This window comes from Erinaceus europaeus, chromosome 21 (assembly GCF_950295315.1).
Source record: "Erinaceus europaeus chromosome 21, mEriEur2.1, whole genome shotgun sequence".
In the NCBI taxonomy this organism is placed as follows: domain Eukaryota; kingdom Metazoa; phylum Chordata; class Mammalia; order Eulipotyphla; family Erinaceidae; genus Erinaceus; species Erinaceus europaeus.
The window spans coordinates 2,709,210-2,734,115 of record NC_080182.1 but is presented as its reverse complement, the minus strand read 5'-3'; the positions used below and the strand labels follow the sequence as shown (position 1 = coordinate 2,734,115).

The following is a 24,906-nucleotide window of genomic DNA, read 5'->3' as shown; positions in this document are numbered from 1 at the left end:
TACTCAGAGTGGACTCATAATTTTTTTTTTCTTTTCAGAAGCTTCCTTGAAATTGGCCATGAGAGGAGAAGCGTCACGAGCCAGGGCCCGGTGGCTGGGAGGAGAGCTGGCTGCAAGGATTCACCAGAATACCAGGAGGCACCTGCTCTCTAGCCCCCACCCCTGCTCAGACGCTGTGAGGTGCACCTGTCCTGAGAGACTGGGGGCACAGGATGTGGGCCCGCGAGTCCATGTGGGTTGGGGCGGGGCACCGGTGACAGGTGTGGTGTGTATGAAGGAGGAGGACACCGGCCCGGAGATGGACAAGACCAGGTGCTGGCACGCGGCATGCATTCATGGCGAGGAGGCCCTAGGAGAGCTGCCACGTGGTGACCAGAGGAGGCAGCCTGGCCGTGGGCGCCGTAACTGTGAGCCCGGGCCTTCACCACGTGTGTGCCCATCAGCGTCTGTCACGTGGCAGCAGCTGCCCAGAGGCAGTGTGTGGAAGGAACAGCACTGCAAGAAGCAGGGTCCCGGCTGTCACCTAGACTGCGCGGGGGTTGGGGGGTCATCAGCAAGTAAGCAAACAACCCCGCACAGCAGCCCACCCCACCCTCCTGGGGCACCGCCAGCAATCGCCAGTCCCACTCCGGTTTGCATACAGCCTCAGAAAAGGCCGAAAACACTAATGAGACCAACTGCCCACCTTTCTGCGGCATCTGTGGCAGAGATGTTAGAACATACGAGCCGGGGGTCGGGCGGTGGAGCAGAGGGTTAAGCGCACGTGGTGCAAAGCGCAAGGACCGCTGTAAGGATCCCGGTTCGAGCCCCCGGCTCCCCACCTGCAGGGGAGTTGCTTCACAGGCGGTGAAGCAGGTCTGCAGGTGTCTGTCTTTCTCTCCCCTTCTCTGTCTTCCCCTCCTCTCTCTATTTCTCTCTGCCCTATCTAACAACAACGACATCAATAATAACTACAACAATAAAATAACAAGGGCAACAAAAGGGAATAAATAAATAAATATTTGAAAAAGAAAAAAAAAGGGGAAACCTAAAAAAAAAAAAAAAAAAATACCAGCTAAAAAAATAAAAAAAACTAACAAGTGAAGTGAATCACCAAGGCACACAACCGAGCTAGAACTCCGTGGGCAGAAGACGGCGTCAGACGAGTGCAGCAGGGCACTGCTCGCGCGTCAGAAAAGGCCAAGTCTGTTCTCAGGTGCTGCCCGTTCTGGAGAGGACTTGAGGTGGCGGTGCTAAGTGAGCCAAGGCAGAAAACGAAGAGACGGTTCCCAGCCGGCTTCGCTCATTTGCGGACTATGAATAGCCAAAGCCGGCAGGGCGACAAAATCAACTGTTGAGACTCTGAGACAGATACGTGCTCCCGCAGGGGACAGGGGAAGAGGGTGTCAGCAAGGGGCGGGGTGGAGCTGCCCTGCTGAGACCTGCAAAGTCTTTTTTTATTATTATTTTTTTTATGTTTCTTTATTTCCCTTTTGTTGCCCTTGCTGTTTTTATTGTTGTTGTTGTTACTGATGTCGTCGTTGTTGGATAGGACAGAGAGAAATGGAGAGAGGAGGGGAAGACAAAGAGGGGGAGAGAAAGACAGACACCTGCAGACCTGCTTCACCGGATGTGAAACGACTCCCCTGCAGGTGGGGAGCCGGGGGCTTGAGCCGGGATCCTTATGCCGGTCCTTGTGCTTTGCGCCACATGCACTTAACTCACTGCACTTAACTCGCTGCACTTAACTCGCTGCACTACCGCCTGACTCCCAACCTGCAAAGTCTTATAAGCTGAGGGCACACTTTCAGAAATGGTCAAGTGTGTTATCAGTAAATGCCAGGAAAGAATGGAAATGCCACCCTGCAGGCTAGGGTGTGTGCCAGCTGCAGGGGACAATGGGCAGGGCACTAGAGGGGTCTCCCGCCTCGGACCCCATGGTTCCTGGCCACGTTTACATTTCAGGATCCAGGAGACAATAACAAGCAGGAAAGGGTATGTAGAATCTTCCAGAAGAAAGGAGTCTGGCGTGGCCAAGGGCCTGACAGAAGGTCCGTGAGCCTGGAGGAGAAGAGGGCCAGATGATCAGGCCAGAGAGGCAGGAAAAGGCGCAAGTATGGGCTGAGGCCAGCCCCCACGTCTGACTTGAGGGCCAGGGATGCCACACGGATCCACGGGAGTAAGCCACGGGTGTCCACCTCCTAGCCCCAGCTGGGGGGTGGGGGGGGGTGGGGGGGCGGTAGCCACCATACTGTGCTCCTCGGTGCTCAAGGGGTTAAGGAAAACATTGGCAGCCTCCCTGTCGGCAGTGGGAGATTTGTAATATTTTTTAATGTTGCTACAAAAGACGACAAGCAATATTTTTAATCAACAAATATACATACACACACAGGAATCGTGTGAGAATAAACACCATCTGGGCAGTGCTCCCCGCACCAAGGGAACCAGAACAGAGGCCTCTCGAGATAGATGGGTCTGGGCACTGGAGGGCCAGGGACCCTCTTGCCACCGAGCTCTCAGAGCTGGCTGGACGGGCCTGTGGGATCAGGGGGTGGAGGGCCAAACCCAGCACAGTAAGTGCAGGAAAATCAGACTCTGCTTATGCCCTGGGGTAGGACTGGACCCAGTTCTTCAGCTTCTCTGAGCTGAGTATCCCTCACAAATAAAACATGGTCCCCTCAGGCTGGACTGGTTGCCAGTACAGAGCTCAGGCTGTAAGCACCTCAGGGTCACACAGACCTGGGTTTGAGTCCCAGCTCTTTACTAGCCATTGACCTTGGACAAGAGATCGTTACCTTTGAGTCTCTTCATCTGAGAGATGGAAGTAATTAACGGTCCAGGCGGCTAGGCTCTCATGAGCGTGACATGGAGCCATGTACAGGAAGCAGCTGGCACAGAGTAAACAGCCAACGTGAGTCTTAATGGGAAGCTGCAAAGCACTGTACAAATATTGGCTCTAACCCATACCAGGCACAAGCTGGGGTGTGGAATTATATCAGCATGTCAGTAACAGTAATGATAGTTAACACTTGCCACGATAATCCATCAGCGAAGGACTGTTCTCAAGTGCTCTAGGTGGCTTGGGAACCTCAAGCAGGCCTCTTCCCTGTTCTGACCAAACTGGGCGGATTCAGATTCATTTACGTGAAGTGACGCAAGCCTGGACCGGCTTCCCCTGGAGGAACAAGGAGAGGGACCCTCCCCGGTCACAGGGGAGGCACGCCTGCCCGTGGCTCTGCAAGTCTCCAGTGACAACATGGAGCCCAAGACGGGGCCTCTCCTCTGCCTCCAGCCCCCAGTCCTTGCCTCAGGATTGTCACGAGCAGAAGCCAGGCCTCAAGGGCCACCTCACACACCCGTGGGGGGTGTGGGGACGGCAGGACCCAGAAGCTAAATCTGCCTCGAGTGCAGAGGTGAGTTCCCAGATGGAGGCTCATAGTGTTTGATTAAGCCACTGGGGCCTGTCAGCCATGTGTGTGGCTGTCCCACAACTAAAGGCTAAGGGAGGAGGGGGTGCTGTGAAGAAACGCAGGGGGACAGCCGAGAGGCGGCAGGCCTGAGACCAGAGTGCTGTCCCAGGAACCACACAGGCCGGGGCAGAGCTCTGGCCTCTCACTCTCTCGCGGGAAGGGAGGCCAGAGTCAGAGTAACTACGCTGGTGACACCCTGCCGCCACCACTGCCACCACGCCCGGTCCAATGGACTCAGCACTCACTGCCTCTGCCACTTCAAGCTCACGTTCTAGTTGAAACCAAGCCTGAAGAATGAAAGGCAGGAGCCGGGAGGTGGTGCACCTAGTAGATGCACCTGTTCAATGAGCAAGGACCCGGTTCAAGTCCCTGGTCCCCACCTGCGGAGGGGGAGCTTCATGAACAGTGACACTGTGTTGCAGGTGTCTATTTCTCCCACTCTGTCTCCGCTTGCCATTCAGTTTCTCTCTGTCGCTGTTCAATAAATAAGGCAACACCACCAACGGCAATAAAGAATGAACAGCAGAGGGGCTGTGGTGGCTAAGAGAAGCCAGGGCACAGCGGGGGAGTCCCAGGGAGGCTGAGCCACAAGGGCAGGCAGTTCCAGCACTGCGCTGGGACGCTGTCGCCACTGGCCCTGCCCCTCCTCTGTTTCAGCCTTCTCCACAGCACCTGGGGCCCACCTGACACAGCAACCGCTTCACATCTGCATGGCCACCCCCGCCGGAATACAAGCTCCCGTGGAGCAGGTACCTGCTATGGCTCCCGATGTGCCTTCCAGGCCTGAAATGGGCCCAGGACAAGAGAAGCTCAGATAACTGCTACACAGTACCGGCGTGGCCTAAGGGGGCCTACGGATAACTACTGTGCTCTCCAGCATGAGACCCTGAGTTCCAGCTCAGGCACTGCGTCTGCTACAGTGAGAGGGATCCTGGCTCTCTCTCCCCTCTTCTCTGCTCTTCTGCTGCTGCTGTTGCTCCTCTCTCTCCTCCTTTTCTCTCTCCCTCTCTCCCATAAGTAAATCTTTAATATATATCTTTGTCGAGCAGCCAGGGGAATATTCTAGCGGTGAGGAACCAGACTTGCGTGCCTGAGGTCTCAGAGGTTCCGAGTTCAATACCCAGTCAGCATGACTCTAAGACAGAACTGAGCAGCCTACTAAGCTCAAGCTCTCTCGCACACTCTCTCAATCTCTCTGAAAATATAAATAAATCTTTACGCAGATATCGATTAGGGGGCCAGGTAACAGCATACTGGGGTAAGCACACATATTACGATGCACAAGGATCCCGGTTCAAGCCCCCGGCTCCCCACCTGCAGGGAGGGGGTCGCTTCACAAGAGGTGAAGCATGTTTTCAGATTCTGCCTTTCTCTCCCCTTCTCTATCTTGCCCTCCTCTTTCTCCTTTCTCTCTGTTTTATCCAGTAAAAAAAAAAAAAAACACGATATACTGACTGAGGCCCCGGCCCACAGTGGTGTACTAACGCAATGATGCAGTGTGTGAAGATGAGATATACCAGCTGGGCGTTTCACACTCAGAGAACGTAGGGTCAGCTGGGGGTGGGCGGCAGGAACAGACAACACAAGTCACTCAACAGCCACGTGAGACGCTCAGCCACCACGGCGGCTGAAAGGGAGACAGCCAGAGCTGGGCAGGAAGGGAGGCCTGCAGGGAAGGGTGGGAGGAGAGGGGCGCTCCCGAGAGGGTCAAGGCACAGAAGGGAGGCAGCTCTGAGAAGTCTACTATCTGGACGGGTCCACGAAGTGAACAAGCAGGAGGGCAGGACTGGGTTCTGCTCTAGGGCCTGGAGAATCGAAGCAGAAGGCCAGGCCTGTTCTGTGGTCCGCTGGGAGCTGCATGTGGCTTCTCACCAGGGACTTGGTCAGGATTTTCTCATCACATAGAAGAGTCGGGCAGAGCAGGAAGGGGGCTGAAGTCAAAAAGGCTATCAAGGGCTGCCCATGATGTGCCACTTAGTGCTATAGCTCCCATCTCTAAGGCCCTGGGTTCGATCCCTCCTGGCACCCCATGGGAGCACCATAGATAGCACCCAAGATGTAACTGGGGGACACTCCAGGGCCTGTGAAGCAGTGCTTCGGTCTCCCTCTGCACATAAAAATACGGCAAGTGGTCGAGGAGCTGGCACAGGGGCTAAAGAATTGGGCGTGAGAGCCCAAGAGCCCAGGGTACCAAGTTCAATCCCCAGCATCGCATGTCCCAGAGTGATGCTCAAATTCTCTCTCATTAACAAATAAATGAATCAGGGGGAGGGAGGGTTCAGAGAATGAAAACTGGGCCTGGGAGGTGGGTCAGCATCATGAGACCTCTGGTTCAAGCCCCGCACTGCATACAAAACAGGCAGGGTCCAGACGGCCACACAAGAGCAAGCCGGGACCAAGAGGGTCGAGCCGTGGCACCGTGCAGGAGTGAGCGGAGGGAAGACGCAGAAGACACCAGGGGAAGGGACGGACTTAAGGCCTGGCATTGCCAGGGAGGCACAGGGAAGTCACTCGGGGAGCAGCACTGACGCTGTCAGTGGGGACAAGTGTGGCTGCAGGCTTGGAGAGAGCTGAGAGGCTGGGGGGGGGGGGATCGTGAATAGCTGGGGTTTAAAAAACAGATGTATTTTTCAGGGTGTGGAGGAGATACTAAAGAAAGAGATGAGGGGAGAGGAAAGCGAGGGCCAAGTCTGGCTCGAGGGAAGGAAGGAAGAAGAGAGGGAGAGGGGAGAAGGGAGAGGGGTGGCACCGCAGAGCCAAGACCTGCTGTGTGAGGGAGACTGTGTTGGAAGTCCAGCCAGTAGCCCTGCTCCACACACAGATCCACAGGTGGCACAGGGAGCTGGAAAAGGTGGCATCTGGGGAGAGAGGGCAGAGAGGGAATTCCTGGCACCCAGTGTCCAGGGGCAGGCTGGGGAGGCTGCAGTGTCCCCACAGGCCAGAAGGGGGCAGTCAAGCCCAGAGCAGCTGCCGGGAAAGACAAGGTCCGACTCACAGGTCACTCAGACCAGGACTCAGGTCCCCAAGCCCTGAAAGGTGGAGCTCAAGGAGCTGTGACGGCTCACCAAGGATCGCAGCAAGTCCTGACGCCTGGGCCAAGACTCTGAGCTGAACCTGGGCCCTGGGTTGAAGATAATTCAGCAGTGGAGTAGCACCGTACCGGGCACAAAGACCCGGGTTCGAGTTTCCAGCTGTGCCATGTGGGAGTCACAGAAGGTGGGCTAGAGCTGTGGTGCTTCTAGCTGAGACTGGAAGGGCAGAGGAGGACAGAGCAAACCCCGGGCGCAGAGAAGTGAAACTCGCACAGGCACAGGCACAGGCAGGAAGGGGCTGAGAAGCAAGCTCTCTGGCAGAGGACGAATCCATGAAAACACTTGCAGTCACATGGCAAACCGCCCCACCCCGCAGAGCATGTTATGGGGGGACCCCCACAGGCGCTCATCCAACAGCCTGCTTCAATGAGCACAGGCTCGATACGGAAGCGAGGGCTTCTGCCCCACCTGCAGCGGAGACACTTCACGAGTGGTGGAGCAGGTCTGCAGGTGCCTCTCTTTCTCTCTCCCTGTCTCCCCCCCCTTTTTTCTTTTCTTCTTTTTATTTATTTATTTCCCCCTTTGTTACCCTTACTTTTTATTGTTGTTGTAGTTATTATTGTTGTTATTGATGTCGTCGTTGCTGGATAGGACAGAGAGAAATGGAGAGAGGAGGGGAAGACAGAGAGAGAGAGGGGAGAGAAAGACAGACACCTGCAGACCTGCTTCACCGCCTGTGAAGCGACTCCCCTGCAGGTGGGGAGCTGGGGGCTAGAACCGGGATCCTTATGCCGGTCCCTGCGCTTTGCGACACGTGTGCTTAACCTGCTGCGCTACTGCCCTACCCACTTCCCCCTCCCCTTCCAACCCCTCTCTGTCCTATCAAATAAAATAGAAAGAGAGAGAGAGAGAGAGAGAGAGAAATAAAATGAGGACTTTTTCAGCCTTCAGTGCTATTCATCCAGGTACCACTGGAGCCCTGTGGTGGCAGCAGTATCGTCTCTGCACTGACAAGACAACAGGTTCACGTTCCACAAATGAGCTCATGGCCTCAGCTCCCGGATGGGCAGGAGCACGTCTCCAGCCCTGTGGAAGGATGCAGGTGGGCATCGTGCAGACACAGCCGCCTAAGCTGAGGTGCAGCAACGGCCGTGACCGAGGCCCCTGGGCCCACCGGTGCCACGAGACAAAACACAGGTCTTCCGGCTGGGGTGAGCCCTGGTGAGCTGACAGAAGGAAGAGCTTGTGTTGAGTCTGGGTCCATCAGATGCCTAGTACCAGGACATCCCAACCCCTCACAGGGCTGGGCAAGTGGCCTGTCCTTGCCTGGGGCTGCTGCTGTGGTGACGTGGCTCACTGGACCCAGGGAGCCAGAACCACAGCCCCAGAGACCTCCTCCAGCAGCACTGCAAGCTCAGAGGTCCACGGGCCGATGATAACACCCTAAGACTAAGCACACAGCAAGGCAGTGGGGGGAGCACACACCCAGAAAGAGGACAGGCAGCCTGTGACTCTACCAGTGTCTCCAGGGTCCAGGCTTTCAACCTTGTTTCGAAATACAAATTTTCTACACCTCTAATTTAAAAATACAGAGTTTCTGATTTGTTCTGCAGAGAGACCAGCAGACCACTGCTCAGCTCTGACATGTGGATGTGCCAGGAAGGGAACCTTGGGGCCTTGGGCTTGAGAGCCCACCTCGAGCTCCAAAGTCCTGTGTTCTGTCAGGCTGAGATATCTCTGGCTCTTAAATGTCGGCAACAAATTCAAATCAGCAGTGACGACAAAGCTTCTGGACTTGTGGTTTCAGGGAAAGAAACCAAGACTACAGCTTAAAATTCTTCCCAGCAGGCACCTCTCCAGCTCGCGCCTGGCTCAGGGGTCAGAGACGGAGAGACATGGCTCCCGCTCCAGGACAGCGAGGCGGGGAGAGAGAGACAGGCTCTCTGGTGTCTGTCCAGAGCAGTCAGCATGGGGACCGGGGCACGGGCTCCAGGAGCCAGGGCTGTGACCATGGGGAGGGAGGGGTAACAAAAGGGAAGGCTCCCTTCAGAACCGACAGCTGCAGTGCCCCTGAGTATGGAGGGAACTGAGAGAAGGGGGAGTCCTGCAGGAGGTGAGCAGCTGGACCAGAGTATCCTCCCTACCAGAGGGGGAGGGAAAACCAAGAAGGTGGCCCAGCACGCAGCGGAAAGGACTAGTGTGCATTAGGTCCCAGGTTCAATCCCCAGCACTGCATATGCCGAAGCAAAGCACTGTCCTGTCTCTCATAATGTCTCATAACGAAATGATGTTGGGGTGGGGATGCCCCAATACAAGGAGAGCCTTGTGAGTCAGGCCCAGGAATCAGCCTTAGCTTCGAGGCAACGGGAAGCAGGTGAGGCTGGGAGAGACAGGCTCAGCTCTAACTTTTCAACCACCACCTGCCAAGAAGCTGACCCCAGGAATGCTCCCGGGAGCAAGCTGATGAAACTCCAGGGGAGGGGGCCGGGCGGTAGCACAGCAGGTGCAAAGAGCAAGGACCAGAGTGAGGACCCCGGTTTGAGCCCCCAGCTCCCCACCTGCAGGGGGGTCACCTCACAGGCGGTGAAGCAGGTCTGCAGGTGTCTGTCTTTCTCTCCCCCTCTCTGTCTTCCCCTCCTCTCTCCATTTCTCTCTGTCCTATCCAACAACGACATCAATAATAATAATAATAATAATAATAATAATAACCAAAACAGTGATAGAACAACAAGGGCAACAAAATGGGGAAGAAAAAAAAAGCCTCCAGGAGCAGTGGATTCATGGTGCAGGCACCGAGCCCCAGCAATAACCCTGGAGGGAAAAAAATATAAATAAATAAAAAGAAACTCAGGGGAAAGGAACATTTCTTGATATGCCGCCTTTGGAACTAACCGTGTTTTCTTTTTTTTTTTTTTTTAATCAGAGTACTACTCAGTTTTGGTTTATGCTGGTGCAGAGAACCTGGGACTTTGGAGCATCAGGCATGACAGTCTCCTTGCAAAACCACTATGCTATCTACCAAGCCTGACTGTGTTTTCTATCGTTTGCCAGAAACAGTTTAAAAGTGAAAAACAACCTTTTAGGGCCAGCAACATAGCTCTGCTGGACAGTGTACCTGCTTTGTCATGTGACTCAGGTTTGAGTCCAGCCCCCGATACAAAGGAAGAAGCTTGAGGGCTGTGATATCTTTCCTGTGTGCCTGGCTCTCACTTTCTATCTGAAAACTCAGCTTGACACAGTGAAGCCCCAGTGACATCCAAAAACAGCAACAGCTTTAGCCCTTTTTTTTTAAATTTATTTATTTTCCCTTTTGTTGCCCATGTTTTTTATTGTTATTGTAATTATTATTGTTGTTGTTGATGATGCTGTCATCATTGTTGGATAGGACGGAGAGAAATGGAGAGAGGAGGGGAAGACAGAGAAGGGGAGAGAAAGACAGACACCTGCAGACCTGCTTCCCCGCCTGTGAAGCGACTCCCCTGCAGGTGGGGAGCCAGGGGCTCGAACCAGGAACCTTAAGCCACTGTGCTACCCCCCAACCCCAACTTTAGACCTTTTTTTTAATAAAAGTATATCCCATGAACACCAGGAAGCATGGATCTGTAGGAGGCAGGCCTGATGGGAGAAAGGACAGCTGATGAGTCAGTCAGGGGGAAGATGTGCTGAGACAGAACCGCCAGGATCAAGAGAACCAAACGGAAATGGCCGGAAAGGCGGACTTCAAGGTTGTCGCTACACACTGAGGAAAGGGAGGAATGTGGGAACCAGCCTTTGACAAGAGAATGAATGGCTGGACAGTCACAGCCAGGGAGTGAGGGTGATCCCCAGGGAGGAGCAGGCGGGCACGTCAGGGAGGCTCCTGCGTACGTCCACAAGGCAAGTGTGTGGGGAGGGATATGGCCAGGTATGTTCTGTACAGATCTGGGCCGGGCCGGGCCGGGCTGGGCTGGGCTGGGGACTTAGGATCCAAAACTCATCAGCTCACAAAGGAACAAGAGAGATAAGGCAAGGACAGTGAGGGAGGGAGGGAGCAAGGGCCGAACTAGGGGATGTTGCTTACTTATTTACTGATGAGAGAGAGAGAACCAGGGTATCACTCTGGCACGTGCGATGCCAGGGATCCTAACTCAGGACCCCCAAGCAGGTAAGTGCCACCTCCTGGGCTGCTGAAGGAGAAGACATTCAGTCTCCAGCAGCCACAGAGAAGCAGCTGAGAGGGCAGGAGAAGGAACTGTTGTGGGAGAGAGTGTAGCGACTGCCCTCTGAGAGGAGAGCAAGGCAGCACTGGAAACAGAGAAGGGCCAGAAACGCCTTGCACTGCAGTGTTACTGCTTCCCGAAGGAGGGAAATGAATGACCCGAGATGAACTTAAGCCGCAGAGTGAACGACTTCTCTGATGTGTATATTCCTTTACAGAGTTCTCTTTTACACCAAAAGACATCCAACTCTGTGATACAGTTAAGGAATATCATGATGGAATCAGGAGGCGGAAAGAGCTTTAATTCTCCGGCTGTGAGAGAGAATTTCACTGCTGGTCACATTCAAGCATTTTTAAGAGACCACCGTAATAATGTTCAGGGAGGCAGAGCCCACATGGGAGCAGCATGGCGCCCAAGGGATCTCCTTGGATGGCGGAGAGGCGACGTGGTGTCTCTCCTTTCCGTCTCTCTCCTTCTATCCAAAAATGAAAAGAATGAAAAAACTTGGCCTGGAAGCAGTGAAATGAATCCCCCATGATGAGGTCCCAGCCCCCCCACACACACACACACACACACTAAATTGTAACAAAGTAAAGGATATTCAAATAAATGACTGACATTCAAAATCATCTCTAACTAAGCAGAACCTGGACTGGAGTTGGTGTATTGCACCAAACTAAAAGACTCTGGCGTGGGGTGGGGGGAGTACAGATCCTGGAAAAGGATGACAGAGGACCTAGTGGGGGTTGTATTGGTATGTGGAAAACTGAGAAGTGTTATGCATATACAAAGTACTGTATTTACTGTCAAATGTAAAACATGAGTCCCCCAATAGAGGGAAAAAAAATTTTAAAAAGTAAAACAGGCAAAAAAAAGAAATCATCCCTTAAGTGTAGTTTGTGTGAGCCTGTCACCCCTGCAGTCATGTCACTGGGCTTGGTGGCTCTGAGGCAGAAGGATGACAGGCGCTGAGGGGGAAGCCTGTCACAGGCGCAGACCTTTGTACCTTCCTGTCCTCAGGAAAACACACTGCTGCCCAGAAGCTGAGGGGCGGCAGAGACACCTCAGGTGCTCTGCAGGCTCCACCCTCCTGGCCGACACCTCCTCTTCTGTCAGAAGCTGAGCTGTTTGGGCCACATCAAAGGGAACAGGACCCAAGATGGCACCTAGCCTGGGCACTGGGCACTGGTGATTGGTGGGCTTGCTGGGGCCACAACACTACACGTTCCAGCTGCAGAGTATAACGGCCACGTGCCGGGTTCCCTGGCTGGCAACTCCTGTGGGGGTCCCTCAGCCGCACTCACCCCAGTGGCCAACTCAGCTACGCGTTAAAATTGGGGAGGGCCGGGCAGCAGCTGGGGTCCGAGCCTTTCCAGGCACCTCTGCTGAGCGGGGCCTGAGAGGCTGCACGGCGCCATTTCTGCACCAGGAGACAGACTTCACTCTTTGCACAGCGGGGCTCAAGAGCAGCTCTCCTGGGACCTTCTTGTTCACTGCGCTGCCTCTGACCAGCCAAGTGAGATGAAGGAAGCAGTGTAAAAACTGTACGATAAGGAGCATCAGCGCGCATGGCAAGACGTTTAAGAAGCCGGCGCTGAAGCCGCGTGGAGGAGGCTGTGCACCCGGGGAGCGAGTTGGCACTGGAGCCTGGGAACCAGAGGGGCAGGAGAGGAAGAGCCTCATGCACCGATGCCACCTCACTGCCAGCCAGGCTAAAAGCGGAGGGGTGGGGGAGGACTCACTGGCGCAAGCACGCATCCCGCATGCACAGGCCCACCAGCCGCGTGCTGTCATCAGTAGGATCACCTTTGCCTCTAAGAGCTTGCAAAAGAAAAGCAGGGGCATAAGGATCCTGGTTCGAGCCCCCGGCTCCCCACCTGCAGGGGAGTCGCTTCACAGGCGGTGAAGCAGGTCTGCAGGTGTCTGTCTTTCTCTCCCCCTCTCTGTCTTTCCCTCCTCTCTCCATTTCTCTCTGTCCTATCCAACAACAACAACATCAACAATGGCAATAGTAATAACCACAACGAGACTACAACAACAAGGGCAACAAAAAGGGGGGGTGGCCTCCAGGAGCAGTGGATTCATGGTGCAGGCACCGAGCCCAGCAATAACCCTGGAGGGGAAAAAAAAGCAAAACAGGGTCCAAGGATGGAGGAGTGATGGAGAATATTCCGAGGTAAAGTCACTAGTCCAACAACGGGGGACTACAGAAGCCTACATCTGGCGTGCTGAGAGCCGAAAGGCTGCTCCCTGTCCCAGTCCAGGCTTAAGGCAAGGACATTCGCTTCCGCCACTTCTACCCCGTATCATACCGGAAGTTTGAGTCAATGTAGTAAGACAAGGAAGAGAAAGCGAGGGCATCCAAGACAGCAGGAGCTACTGAGTAAACAGGCTGTGCACCTCACTAGACACAAGGCCCAGGCCTGCAGCACACAGCTGGTAAAGGCAGAAGTTCTACAAACAGGAGACTAGGGTGCTCCTTGTCTGTCTCTCCTCTCTCTCTCTCTCTCTCTCTGTCTTCTACCTAAAATAAGACAATGAGTCAGTCCAGAAGTTATGGAATGGCTTATGTGCGAGACCTGAGTCAAGGGGAAAGAAAAGAAAAGAAAGGAAAGGAAAGGAAAGGAAAGGAAAGGAAAGGAAAGGAAAGGAAAGGAAAGGAAAAGAAAAGAAAAGAAAAGAAAAGAAAAGAAAAGAAAAGAAAAGAAAGATAACCTACTAGAAGGGCCAGGGGGAGGTGCACACCGGTGAGCACATGTGCTACCATCACAGAGACCCAAGTCCAAGCCCCCTGGCCCCACCTGCAGGAGAGGAAGCTTCAGGAATGGTGAAGCAGTGCTGCAGGCGTCTCTTCTTCCCTCTATCTTCCCCTTCCCTCTCTCTTTCTTTCTGTACCCAATAAACAAAGAAACCTACTAGACCAATAAGTGAGTTCAGGTGCCCAGGGGACACAAGATCAAACCATCACATCACGGTTATTTCTACATACTAGCAATGAACGACCAAAGAGCCCAAAAGGAAATGGGGAGAACAAGTCTATGGTGTCAACAAGAATAAGACATGAGAGGGGCCGGGCAGTGGCACGCCCAGCTAAACACACATATTACCAAGCACAAGGATCTGGGTTCGAGCCCCCACTCCCCACCTGCAGGAGGGGAAGCTTCACAGGCGGTGAAGCAGGTCTGCAGGTGTCTCTCATTCTCTCCCTCTCTGTCTCCCCCTCCTCTCTCCATTTCTCCGTCCTACCTAATAAAAATTAGAAAGAAAAAAGAAGTGGCTGCTGGGAGCAGTGCATTTGTAGCACCAAGCCCCTCCCTGCAATAATCCTGGTGGCAGTGAAGAAAGAAAAAGAGAAAGAAAAAGAAAGATACTTAGAATACATTTCAGAAATGACAGACGAACACATTGGTGCAAAACATTGCTGAGAAAAATAAAGGTGACCTTCATAAATGGGAACAGTTTCCCGTTCACAGATTGGAAAGCCCCGTATAGTTAATGAGCAAGACTCCCCCAAAGTGATGGCAGTCGCGTGCCGCCTCATGACACTTTGACACTTGGGTCAGTGACGGGTGACACAGTGGCACGGTCACCGCTGTGACGTCACTGTCTTATACCGGCAATGGCCACATGTGCCTCATGCTTCCCACATCTCTTCACAGCATGACTTTCCCCTGGGCTTGAGTTAATCTCTTGTTTTGTTCATCATGGCCATTCAGTCCACCGCTAATGTCGCCCAAAGAGGCCACGCTGAGGGGTTGATTAAAAGTGATTAAGGGCAAGGAGAGTGGAAAGTCAGTGACAGCTGCACCTGGCCAGCCGTACTTGTCCCACTCCACCACTGGGCCCATCTTGAGGAACAAGGACAGAGGTGAGTTCAGGTGCCCAGGGGACACAAGATCAAACCATCACATCACGGTTATTTCTACATACTAGCAATGAACGACCAAAGAGCCCAAAAGGAAACGGGGAGAACAAGTCTATGGTGTCAACAAGAGTAAGACATGAGAGGGGCCGGGCAGTGGCACGTCCGGAAGCTGCTTCGTCGGGAGCAGTGAGGCCGACAACCATGCAAGCCGGCCATCTATCAGACACAGAGGCACTCGTAATGACCTGGAGGTCACCAGGCCAGCAGAGAACTCTCTCTTAGTGCAGTGACAATCCAGAGAAAACCCTGTGCTCACGGCCAGTCAACGTTCACCAAGTTCCCAAGGTCATTTGGAGAGAAAAAAAAGAGTCTTCTCAACAAATCAAATTTGAAAAAAATGAGATATTTCACTGCAAATAAGAAAAAAGCTTGGGGGTCGGGCAGTAATTCAGCGGGTTAAGCCCACGTGGCACGAAACGCAAGGACCAGCATAAAGATCCCGGTTCGAGCCCCCGGTTCTTCACCTGCAGGTGGTTGCTTCACAGGCGGTGAAGCAGGTCTGCAGGTGTCTGTCTTTCTCTCCCCCTCTGTCTCCCCTTCCTCTCTCCATTTCTCTCTGTCCTATCCAACAACAACAGCAGAAATAACAACAACAATAATAACCACGACAACGATAAAACAAGGGCAACAAAAGGAAAAAAAAATAGCCTCAGGAGCAGTGGATACAGAGCCCAGCAATAACCCTGGAGGCAAAAAAAAAAGGAAGAAAAAAGCTCAAGGGCTTCCATGAAACCTAATGCAAGTCGACTTATAAATTAAATGCACTGGAATTTGAAAAGTGCGACAGAGAAACAGCCAGGTCGCAGGACCAAGACGCCAGAGGGAGAGATGCTACTTCACCACCACAGTGCAAGGAGGGAGGCTCCTCCGCCCAGCAACAGCTCAGCCAGTGAGCGAACACCGTGAACCCACAAGCAGAAACCCTCCACCTCCAGAGAACTCTGGCTACAGCTGAGCCACTGAAGTCTATGCAGGTTGCTTTGGGCTTTCCTTCTAAAAGGGGACCCGGCATCTCACCAAGAGATCACGTTTGTTGCTGTTTTCAAATAAGCCCATATTGTTGGTGCAACAGGCAGTGCTTCTTAAAGGTTTAGTCACGGGAGAGGGAGAACAAGAACCAGAGCATCACTCTGGCATGTGTCACACCAGGGATGCGATTCAGACCCTCAGGCTTGTTGAGTCCAGCGCCCTGCCCGCTCTGCCGCCTCGCTGGTGCTCATCTGTTTACACATTCTTCATGGCTTCTCTCACCCTACACCTGCAGAGTTGATAGCAGCAATAAAGACTTCCTGGTCAGCAAAATCGAAAGTATTTACTTTCTGGCCACTTGCAGGAAAATACTGCTGACCCCTGATTTAGAGTTTTACCTCACTACGTACATAACGATTAACAGGCTCATGGACTTAACTATAAAAGTCCGAACTATAAAACTCTAAGGGGGGGAAGGAAAAAAAAAAAGAGGAAAATTTCATTATCTAAACTAGGCAGAGGTTTCTGAGAAACAACTCCAAAAACAGCATCAATAAAAGAAAAGAATTAATGAACTTCATCAAAAAGACAAATACTGGCCCTTCAAAGATGCCTTTCAGAAAATGAAAAAGTCAGGCCACATATTGGGAGAAAATATTTGCAAATCATGGTATGATGAAGGGCCTGCATCCCACATAAAGAAATCTTGTAACTCAGTAACAAAAAAGACAAACAATGCAATTAAAAGTGTGCAAGAGATTTAAATCCACATTTCACCAAAAAAAAAAACAAGTAGGCGGCAGCTAAGCACATGGGAAGATACTCAGTTTGGGTTAGTTATTAGGGGTTGCAAAGTCACGCCACAACAAGATGCCATCTCACACTCACTGGACTTGCTGTGATCGGAAGACAGAACATAATAAACATTGGAGAGGATAAGGAGAAAACTGGAAGCTTCATCTCCTGCTGCTGGAAAGCGTAAACTGGGGAATACTGTAAAACAAGTGTGATGCTTTCTTAGAAAGGGAAGCCTAACAGCTCGCCAGATTCATCCCCAGAACGAACTAGCAGCCCTTCCTTCTATTTAAGATAAATGCCCTCAAAACACCAGTTTGCTAGTGTCCACAGTGGCACCGATTCCAACAGTCAGGAACTTCAAAGTGCAGAGTGGCTGGCTGTACAAGGATCCGGCTCCACTCAGCCAAGCACACGCTACAGTCCAGGAAGCAGCCTCAAGAACCTTTTGCTCAGAGAAGCATGTGAAAAAAAAAAATCAGAAAAATCAGGGGCTAATCCCGGGCTGGGAACGGGCGTGGGGAGCGGCACAAGGTATCTCTGGGGGTCTTGTAAATAAAGGTTTGGAAGTCTAATTGTAATGGCACTAGCTGAATTTGCTCATCAACAAACAAAAAACTCTTCACAAAAGTGAACTTGAAGATACGTGAAATACATCTCAATAAAACTGCTTCGAGTTTTAAAATCGTCACCACAACTGGGTAGAATCTTCCCAGAGTTCCTCTATTAACAAGGGCGCTCAGAACCCCTGGCCTGTGAACCCCATCACCTGTCAAGCTTCTCTGACACGCTAACTCCTCAGCACACAGTTGGGGAGTCTGAGTTGCCAGGCCCACTACCAGCTCCCTATGACCCTAGGTTCCTTCAACTTCTTGAACCTGTTTCCTGAATTGAAGGTAACGACACCTCAAAGGTCCATTTGGGGACTATGTGAGCCAAATGTTCATAAAAACACTCAGCACAGAGCCCCCGGCTCCCTATGGTCGCTTCACAGGCAGTGAAGCAGGTCTGCAGGTGTCTATCTTTCTCTCCCCCTCTCTGTCTTCCTGTCCCCTCTCAATTTCTCTGTCCAACACCGATGACAACAATAATAATAACAATGGCAACAAACGGGAAAAAAATAGCCTCCACGGGAGTCGGGCAGTAGCACAGTGGGTTAAGCACATGTGGCACAAAGCGCAACGGCCAGTATAAGGATCCCAGTTCAAGCCCCTGGCTCCCCACCTGCTTCACAGGCGGTAAAGCAGGTCTGCAGGTGTCTGTCTTTCTCTCCCCCTCTCTGTCTTCCCCTCCTCTCTCCATTTCTCTCTGTCCTATCTAACAATGACAACATCAATAACAACAACAATAATAACTACAACAATAAAAAAGGGCAACAAAAGGGAAAATAAATAAATAAATACAATTTTTTTTTTTAATTAAAAAAAAATAGCCTCCAGGAATAGTGGATTTGTAGTGCAGGTACTGAGCCCCAATGATTAACTCTGGAGGGAAAAAAAAAAAAAAGACACAGAAAGAACACCGCTCAGCTCTGGTTTAACCCTGCAGGCAAAAAAAAACCACTCAGCAGAGATCTGGGTTTCAGCCCCGGCACCTCATGAGAGCAACACAGCACCAGGGGAAGCTCCACAGATGGTGGAGTAGTATTGTGGTCTCTCTTACTCTCTATCCAAAATTAAAAGGAAAAAAAAAAGTTGGCCTGAGAGCAGTGAAAATGCAGATGTGTGGTGCATTTAGCAGGAAGAAGCATCTCGGCAGAGAAAAATCTTTTTGTTTTGTTTTGTTTTTGGATAGAGACAGAGAGAAATGGAGAGAGAAGGGGGAGACAGAGAGGAAGAGAGACAGAGAGACACCTGCAGACCTGCTTCACCGCCTGTGAAGCGACCCCCCTGCAGGTGAGGAGCCGGGGGCTCGAACCGGGATCCTAACAGGTCCTTGTGCTTAACCTGCTGCACTACCGCCCGACTCCCAGCAGAGAAAAATCTATATACCTCCTTCTCCTGAGAGTCACCTCCTCAAGGGGCACCAGCTGACCAGGCCACCCAGAGCAGCCAGCCTAAGGGCTTTTGGCCCTTTCTTTCTTTGGCTCCATGTTCCTTGGGGGCTGAGGCCTGCTGCCGCTCTGGTGCCATGGCAAGGCCAGGCCTCAACAGGTGAGGGCTCTGGCGCTGGTGTGTCTCGGGGCTGCTTTTGTGAGCTTCCTCCCCTCTGGGAAAGTGCTCCAGGGGCAGCGAATGCCAGCGCAAGGGGGCACAGCTGAGGCTGGCAGCAGCAGCCGGAGGGAAGCTGGGAACAATGGAAGGATGAGCACCCGACCTCAGCTCAGCCTCTGCTTGGGGCAGAGACATGGGGAGGGGCTACACCCCCACATCCCGGGGCCAGGCCCACTCTCTACTAGGGTGAGGTTACCACACCGGTCGCCGTAAAATCTTTATGTATTTCACACATGCCCGCTCTGAAAACTGGAGCTGAATATAATTGCGACATTTTGCATTAATTAAATTTCTTTTACCTTCCGTCGAATTAGGGCTTGAACTCGGTATGGAAATTTATGCAAATCAGGGTGCCAACTCCATTAGGCCCCAGCATTTAATTTTTAAAGGAACCAGAGCACTTCTCCGGGACCAGGCCCCCCGGGGGGATTAAACACAAGTGGTCTTTAAGAATATTTAACTTTCTCTGAAGGAGCTGGAGCAGAGCGGCCTTCCCGTCACCTACCTGCTATTAAAGTACCTTCTCATTGGGCTCCTCCGGTGACCTTTCCCACTGACTTGTACTCATCTGCCTAAAGACACGTGAGACCCCCTCAACCCTCAAGGAGCTGCAGGCAGAAGAGGCACAGGGTGCAAGGGCCACCCTTACTCTGATCACCTGCCTTCAAGCTGGGCACACAGCAGAATGGAGAGAGTGAAGGAGGGAGCGAGGAGGGAGGACAGGCCAGGCCCCCAGGAACTCAGACCAGACGCCCCCTGTGCCTCTGGGCAAGCCCTCCTTTGGGCTTGCCCAACCAAAGCTCCCTCTAATCCCAAACCTCTGGGAGAACCAAGTAAAGCACCAACCGGCACCCTGTCAGGAGAGGTGGCAGCTCTGGGGCAGATTTCTCAGGCTGCCTTGCGTCTCACTGGGTGGGAGGAAGTAAGTAGAAGAGATTGTTTGTCTTTCTTTTCATGTTGCTCCTCAGAAAGATGGAGATTAGTAATCACCCAGGTAAAGCTTAGATCAGCCTTCCTGCCTTCTGAAGCCTGAGGTTCCAACCTTTGCAAAGTTTACCCTCTGTGGGGCTGTGACAAGAACTACAAGTTTACCCTCTGTGGGGCTGTGACAAGAACTACAAGTTTACCCTCTGTGGGCTGTGACAAGAACTACAAGTTTACCCTCTGTGGGCTGTGACAAGAACTACAAGTCAAATGTCCTTCTCTGCTCGAATACCGAAAGAAAGGACTTTCCTCTCGTGAAGCACACAGAGGAAGCCACCTCCAATGGGACACCCTGGCCACCAGGTGACACACTGTCCACATGGAATCAAGAGGAGATTTCCAACTACCACCTCAGGCTCCGGCCTCTCAGCCTTCCACGGGGAGCCCCTTTGGAGCCCCTTCCTCCCTCTTCCGTCCTGGCCCTGAGCCAAACCAAGACTGACTGTGCCACCCAGCGAGCACGGGTGTCCCAGCACACTGCCAGTCTAAGAACAGGGGTCTTCTGCCGGCACTTCTCTCTCTTCCTAGGCAGCACTGAGGAAGGTCACCCCCTCTCTACCTTCCTTTTCTTTTTTTAACTTGTGGTGGCCGTGACTTAAGAGGACAAGCTGTTCGGGGGTCGGGCGGTGGCGCAGTGGGTTAGGCACACGTGGTGCAAGGCACAAGGACCGGCGTAAGGATCCCGGTTTGAGCCCCCGGCTCCCCACCTGCAGGGGAGTCGCTTCACAGGCAGTGAAGCAGGTCTGCAGGTGTCTGTCTTTCTCTCCCCGTCTTCCCCTCCTCTCTCCATGTCTCTCTGTCCTATCCAACAACAATGACGTCCATAATAACCACAACAGTAAAACAACAAGGGCAACAAAAGGGAATAAATAAATATTAAAATAATAATAATAATAAAAGAAGGCAAGTTGTTCACTTATGGTCACCCAGTTCAGGAACATCCGCCTGAGCTGTCAGACCAGCTGCTGCCCTATTCAGAGCTGCCCCTCATTAACTAACCTGCCTACACACTGCTCTTCATCTTCCACTTAGACCCAGTTCACAAAGCGCGTCTGTTTAACCACTCGGCAGCACGTTCACAAAGCACCCACTACGTGCCAGGTACTGGAGCAGGAGGAGGTGTGGCTCTCAGCCCACGGGTCTCAGAGCTGACCTGCTTCACTTCCAGGCCCCCGTGGGGGCCACACATGGCCTCACATAGTGGCTTCCTCACTTCGTGTCCCAACCATCTTTGATCTGACCAGGGCCTCCGCTAGGCACTCAAGGGGACCTGCTTCTGTTCTTCTGTGAGGTGCCCTGGGTAAAGCCTTGAGTCAAAAAGAGCTTTGGCCTGAGAAGCTAACAATGCAATAGAGGGTGAGAGACACTGAGGGTTAGGGAGAGAGGTATACAAGAGAGGTACTTGGGGGCCGGGCAGTAGCACAGTGGGTTAAGCGCACACGGAGTAAAGCACAAAGACCAGCGCAAGGATCCCAGTTCAAGCCCCCGGCTCCCCACCTGCAGGGGCATTGATTCACAAGTGAAGCAGGTTTGCAGGTGTCTGTCTTTCCTCCTCTCTGTCTTCCCCTCCTCTCTCCATTCTTCTCTGTCCTATACAACAACAACAGCATCAATAACAAAGACCAAAAGGGCAACAAAAAATGGGGGAAATGGCCTCCGGGAACAGTGGATTCATAGTGCAGGCACCAAGCCCCAGCGATAACCCTGGAGGCAAAAAAGAAGAGAGGTACCTGCAAGGGCCAGGTGGTTGCATAGCTGGTTAAGCGCACATAGTACAAAGCACAAGGATCCTGGTTTGAACCCCCGCAGACATGGCAGTGTGAAGCAGGCTGCAGGTGTCTGTCTTTCTCTCCCCCTCTCTGTCTTCCCCTCCTCTTGCCATTTCTCTCTGTCCTATCCAACAACAGCAGCAGCAACAACAATGGGGGAACTGGCCTCCCGAAGCAGCGGATTTGTAGTGCAGGCACGGAGCCCCAGCGATAACCCTGGAGAAAGAGGAGGAGCAGGAGGAGCAGGAAGAGGAGCAGGGAGGTACCTGCAACACTCTCCACTGTTTATGAAGCCTCCCATCTACAAGTGGGCACTGGGGGCTTGAACCTGGGTCGTAGCACAGGGCTAATGTGTGCTCTGCTGGGTGAGCCGCCACCTAGACCCAGCTTCTACTGTCTCACCTGATCACCACTGCCGCTTCTGTTGGCCCCTATTTCTTTTTCACGTCTTCATTTTTTTCCATCCTGCTTAAGTTTAGTTCATCTTCTAGTATATAGGTTAAAATATTTACTTATTGGGAGTCGGGCGGTAGCACAGTGGGTTAAGCACACTTGGCGCAAAGCGCAAGGGCCAGTGTAAGGATCCCGGTTCAAGCCCCCGGCTCCCCACCTGCAGGAAGTCGCTTCACAGGCGGTGAAGCAGGTCTGCAGGTGTCTTGTCTTTCTCTCCCCCTCTCTGTCTTCCCCTCCTCTCTCCATTTCTCTCTGTCCTATCCAACAACAATGACATCAATAACAACAGCGATAATAACTACAACAATAATAACGATAATAACTACAACAATAAAACAACAAGGGCAACAAAAGGGAAAATAATTTTTTTTTTTAAGTGATGTGGGACCAAGTTGTGACACATCCAGCTGAACACACACATTACCGTGAGAAAGGACTCAGGTTCAAGTACCCAGTCCCCAAACGCAGAAGGGACTCCTCCGGAGCAGTGACACAGAGGACAGATGTCCCAATTCTTCTTCCTTTCCCCTCAATTTCTCTCTGCCCTACCAAGTAAAAAAGAAAAAGGCCACCAGGAGCAGTGCATTCATCGTGCGAGCACTGAGCCCCAGTGATGTGGGTTGTGGGCAGCAACACAGCTTCTAAAAGAAAGTTAAGGAGAGGGGCCAGGTGGTGGCGCACCTGGTTAAGCGCACATTACAATGTGCAAAGACCCAGGTTCAAACACCGAGGCTCCACCTGCAGGGGGAAAGCTTTGTGAGTGGTGAAGCAGGGCTGCAGGTGTCTGTCTCTCTTCCTTTCTATCTATCACCTCCCTTTCCTCTCAATTTCTGGCTGTATCTATCCAATAAGTAAATAAAGATAATTTTAAAAAGCAACAACAACAAAGTTAAGGAGACCTCATCTAAAATGCAGTAGGCATGGGATGGGGAAGACTGCATAATGGTTATGCCAAAGGCTTTCATGGGTGAGGCTCTGAAGTTCAAGGTTCAAGCTCCCCACACCACCACCACTGTCCTAAGTCAGAGTTGTGCAGTGCTCTGGTTAAAAAATAGAATAAAAGCAAAAGGCAAACACAAAAAAAATGCAGTAGACATGCATGGCAGGCTTTAGGCAAGGGGGAGGGTGTGTGAATGTGTGATCCGATTTACGACTCTGGAACGTGTCCTATGGCTGTGGCTGTGGCTGTGGCAAACAGACTGATGGGGTGTGAGTGGGCGAGGAGCCGGGCCCAAGAGGCGGCTGCTGGGCCCGGATTGGACAGTGCTCAAACACTGCAGATGCGGGCGGCACCTGGACACACACGACAGGTGTGGTGCGGGCACCTAGACACACACCGCCGGATGCAGGGCCACGCACCTAGACACACAGGGGAGATGCGGTGCCTGCACCTGGACACACAGGGCAGATGTGGTGCCCGCACCTGAACACACAGGGCAGATGTGGTGCCCGCACCTGGACACACAGGGCAGATGTGGTGCCCGCACCTGGACACACAGGGCAGACGTGGTGCCCGGACCTGGACACACAGGGCAGACGTGGTGCCCGCACCTGGACACACAGGGCAGATGTGGTGCCTGCACCTGGACACACACGACAGACGTGGCGCCCGGACCTGGACACACAGGGCAGACGTGGTGCCCGCACCTGGACACACAGGGCAGATGTGGTGCCCGCACCTGGACACACAGGGCAGATGTGGTGCCCGCACCTGGACACACACGACAGACGTGGTGCCCGCACCTGGACACACAGGGCAGATGTGGTGCCCGCACCTGGACACACACGACAGACATGGCGCCGGCACCTGAGCACACAGGGCAGATGTGGTGCCCACACCTGGACACACACGGCAGATGCGGGATGCAGGGCCGCACCTGGACACACACGGCAGATGCGGGATGCAGGGCCGCACCTGGACACACAGGGCAGATGCGGGATGCAGGGCCGCACCTGGACACACACGGCAGATGCGGGATGCAGGGCCGCACCTGGACACACACAGCAGATGCGGGATGCAGGGCCGCACCTGGACACACAGGGCAGATGCGGGATGCAGGGCCGCACCTGGACATAACCCACAGATGCAGGGCCGCACCTGGGCACACACGGCAGATGCGGGATGCAGGGCCGCACCTGGACACACAGGGCAGATGCGGGATGCAGGGCCGCACCTGGACATAACCCACAGATGCAGGGCCGCACGTGGACATAACCCACAGATGCAGGGCCGCACCTGGAGGGATGGGGACAGACGGACAACACGGGTCCCTCGAGTCGCCGGCTGCAGGGAGGTGGTCTGCCCACCTGCCGGGTCCCCGTCCCGAGGCCCAGGGTGTGAGGGCGGCCCCCGCCTGGAAGCGGGGCCCCGGGCATCGGGTTCAAGCCCCGCATCCCAGCGGTTCCGAGTCACGGGCGTTGGGGGCTGTGCGAGCGCGGCCCCCGCCCCGCCCCGCCCCGCCCGCCCCGCCCCCGCGCCCGCCCCACCCGCCCCGGCGGCTGGCTCACCCGGATGCCCTGCAGGACCCGGACCCGCTCCTCCTCGTCCACTCCGAAGGACACCCTGCGGCCCTCGCTGCTCTCGCTGCTCCCCATGGCGGGCGGCGGGCGGCCACGCAGACCGGCTCCAGAGCAACCAGACAGACGCCCGGCGACGGCCCAGCACGCCCTGCGCTTCCGGGGGCCGCGGCGCGAGTCAAAAGGGCCGCTTCCTATTGGTCGCCGGCGCCAGGCCGGCCAATGGCGGGGAGCGTGGCCGCGGGGCATTGTGGGGGTTGTAGTTTGCTCCTCGGCGCTGTCCGATAAGCTCGACAGACGGGGAGGTGTGGTGTCGGAGCCTGGGAAAGTTCGGTGTGTTTGAAGCCGCCGGGGAGAACATACAGTAAACTCCGAGTTACGAGGTCAGGAGGGGCCGGGCGGGCGGAGCGCACCCACAGGAGTCGGGACCCCGGCTCCCCACCTGCACATGCGGGTCTCCTCGCAGGCGGTGAAGCAGGTCTGCGGGTGTCTGTCTTTCTCTCCCCTCTCTCTGTCTTCCCCTCCTCTCTCCATTTCTCTCTGTAATAACAAGGGCAACAAAAAATGGGGGAAATGGCCTCCAGGAGCTGTGGATTCGTGG

General features: G+C 53.5%; 1 protein-coding gene across 3 annotated transcripts in view; it reads right to left on the bottom strand.

The window, feature by feature from the left end:
* Positions 1–24,448, bottom strand: part of CHCHD6 (coiled-coil-helix-coiled-coil-helix domain containing 6) — a 236,273-nt gene extending 211,825 nt beyond the window's left edge. For 2 of the 3 annotated variants that reach the window (XM_016189914.2, XM_060180275.1), the window contains exon 1: positions 24,297–24,448. In XM_016189914.2, coding sequence (XP_016045400.1) covers positions 24,297–24,383 — 87 coding nt within the window. In that variant the 5' untranslated portion in view covers positions 24,384–24,448. The remainder of the gene's footprint in view (positions 1–24,296) is intronic. The other variant, XM_060180274.1, reaches the window with a different exon arrangement.
* Between the last annotated feature and the right edge of the window lie 458 nt (positions 24,449–24,906).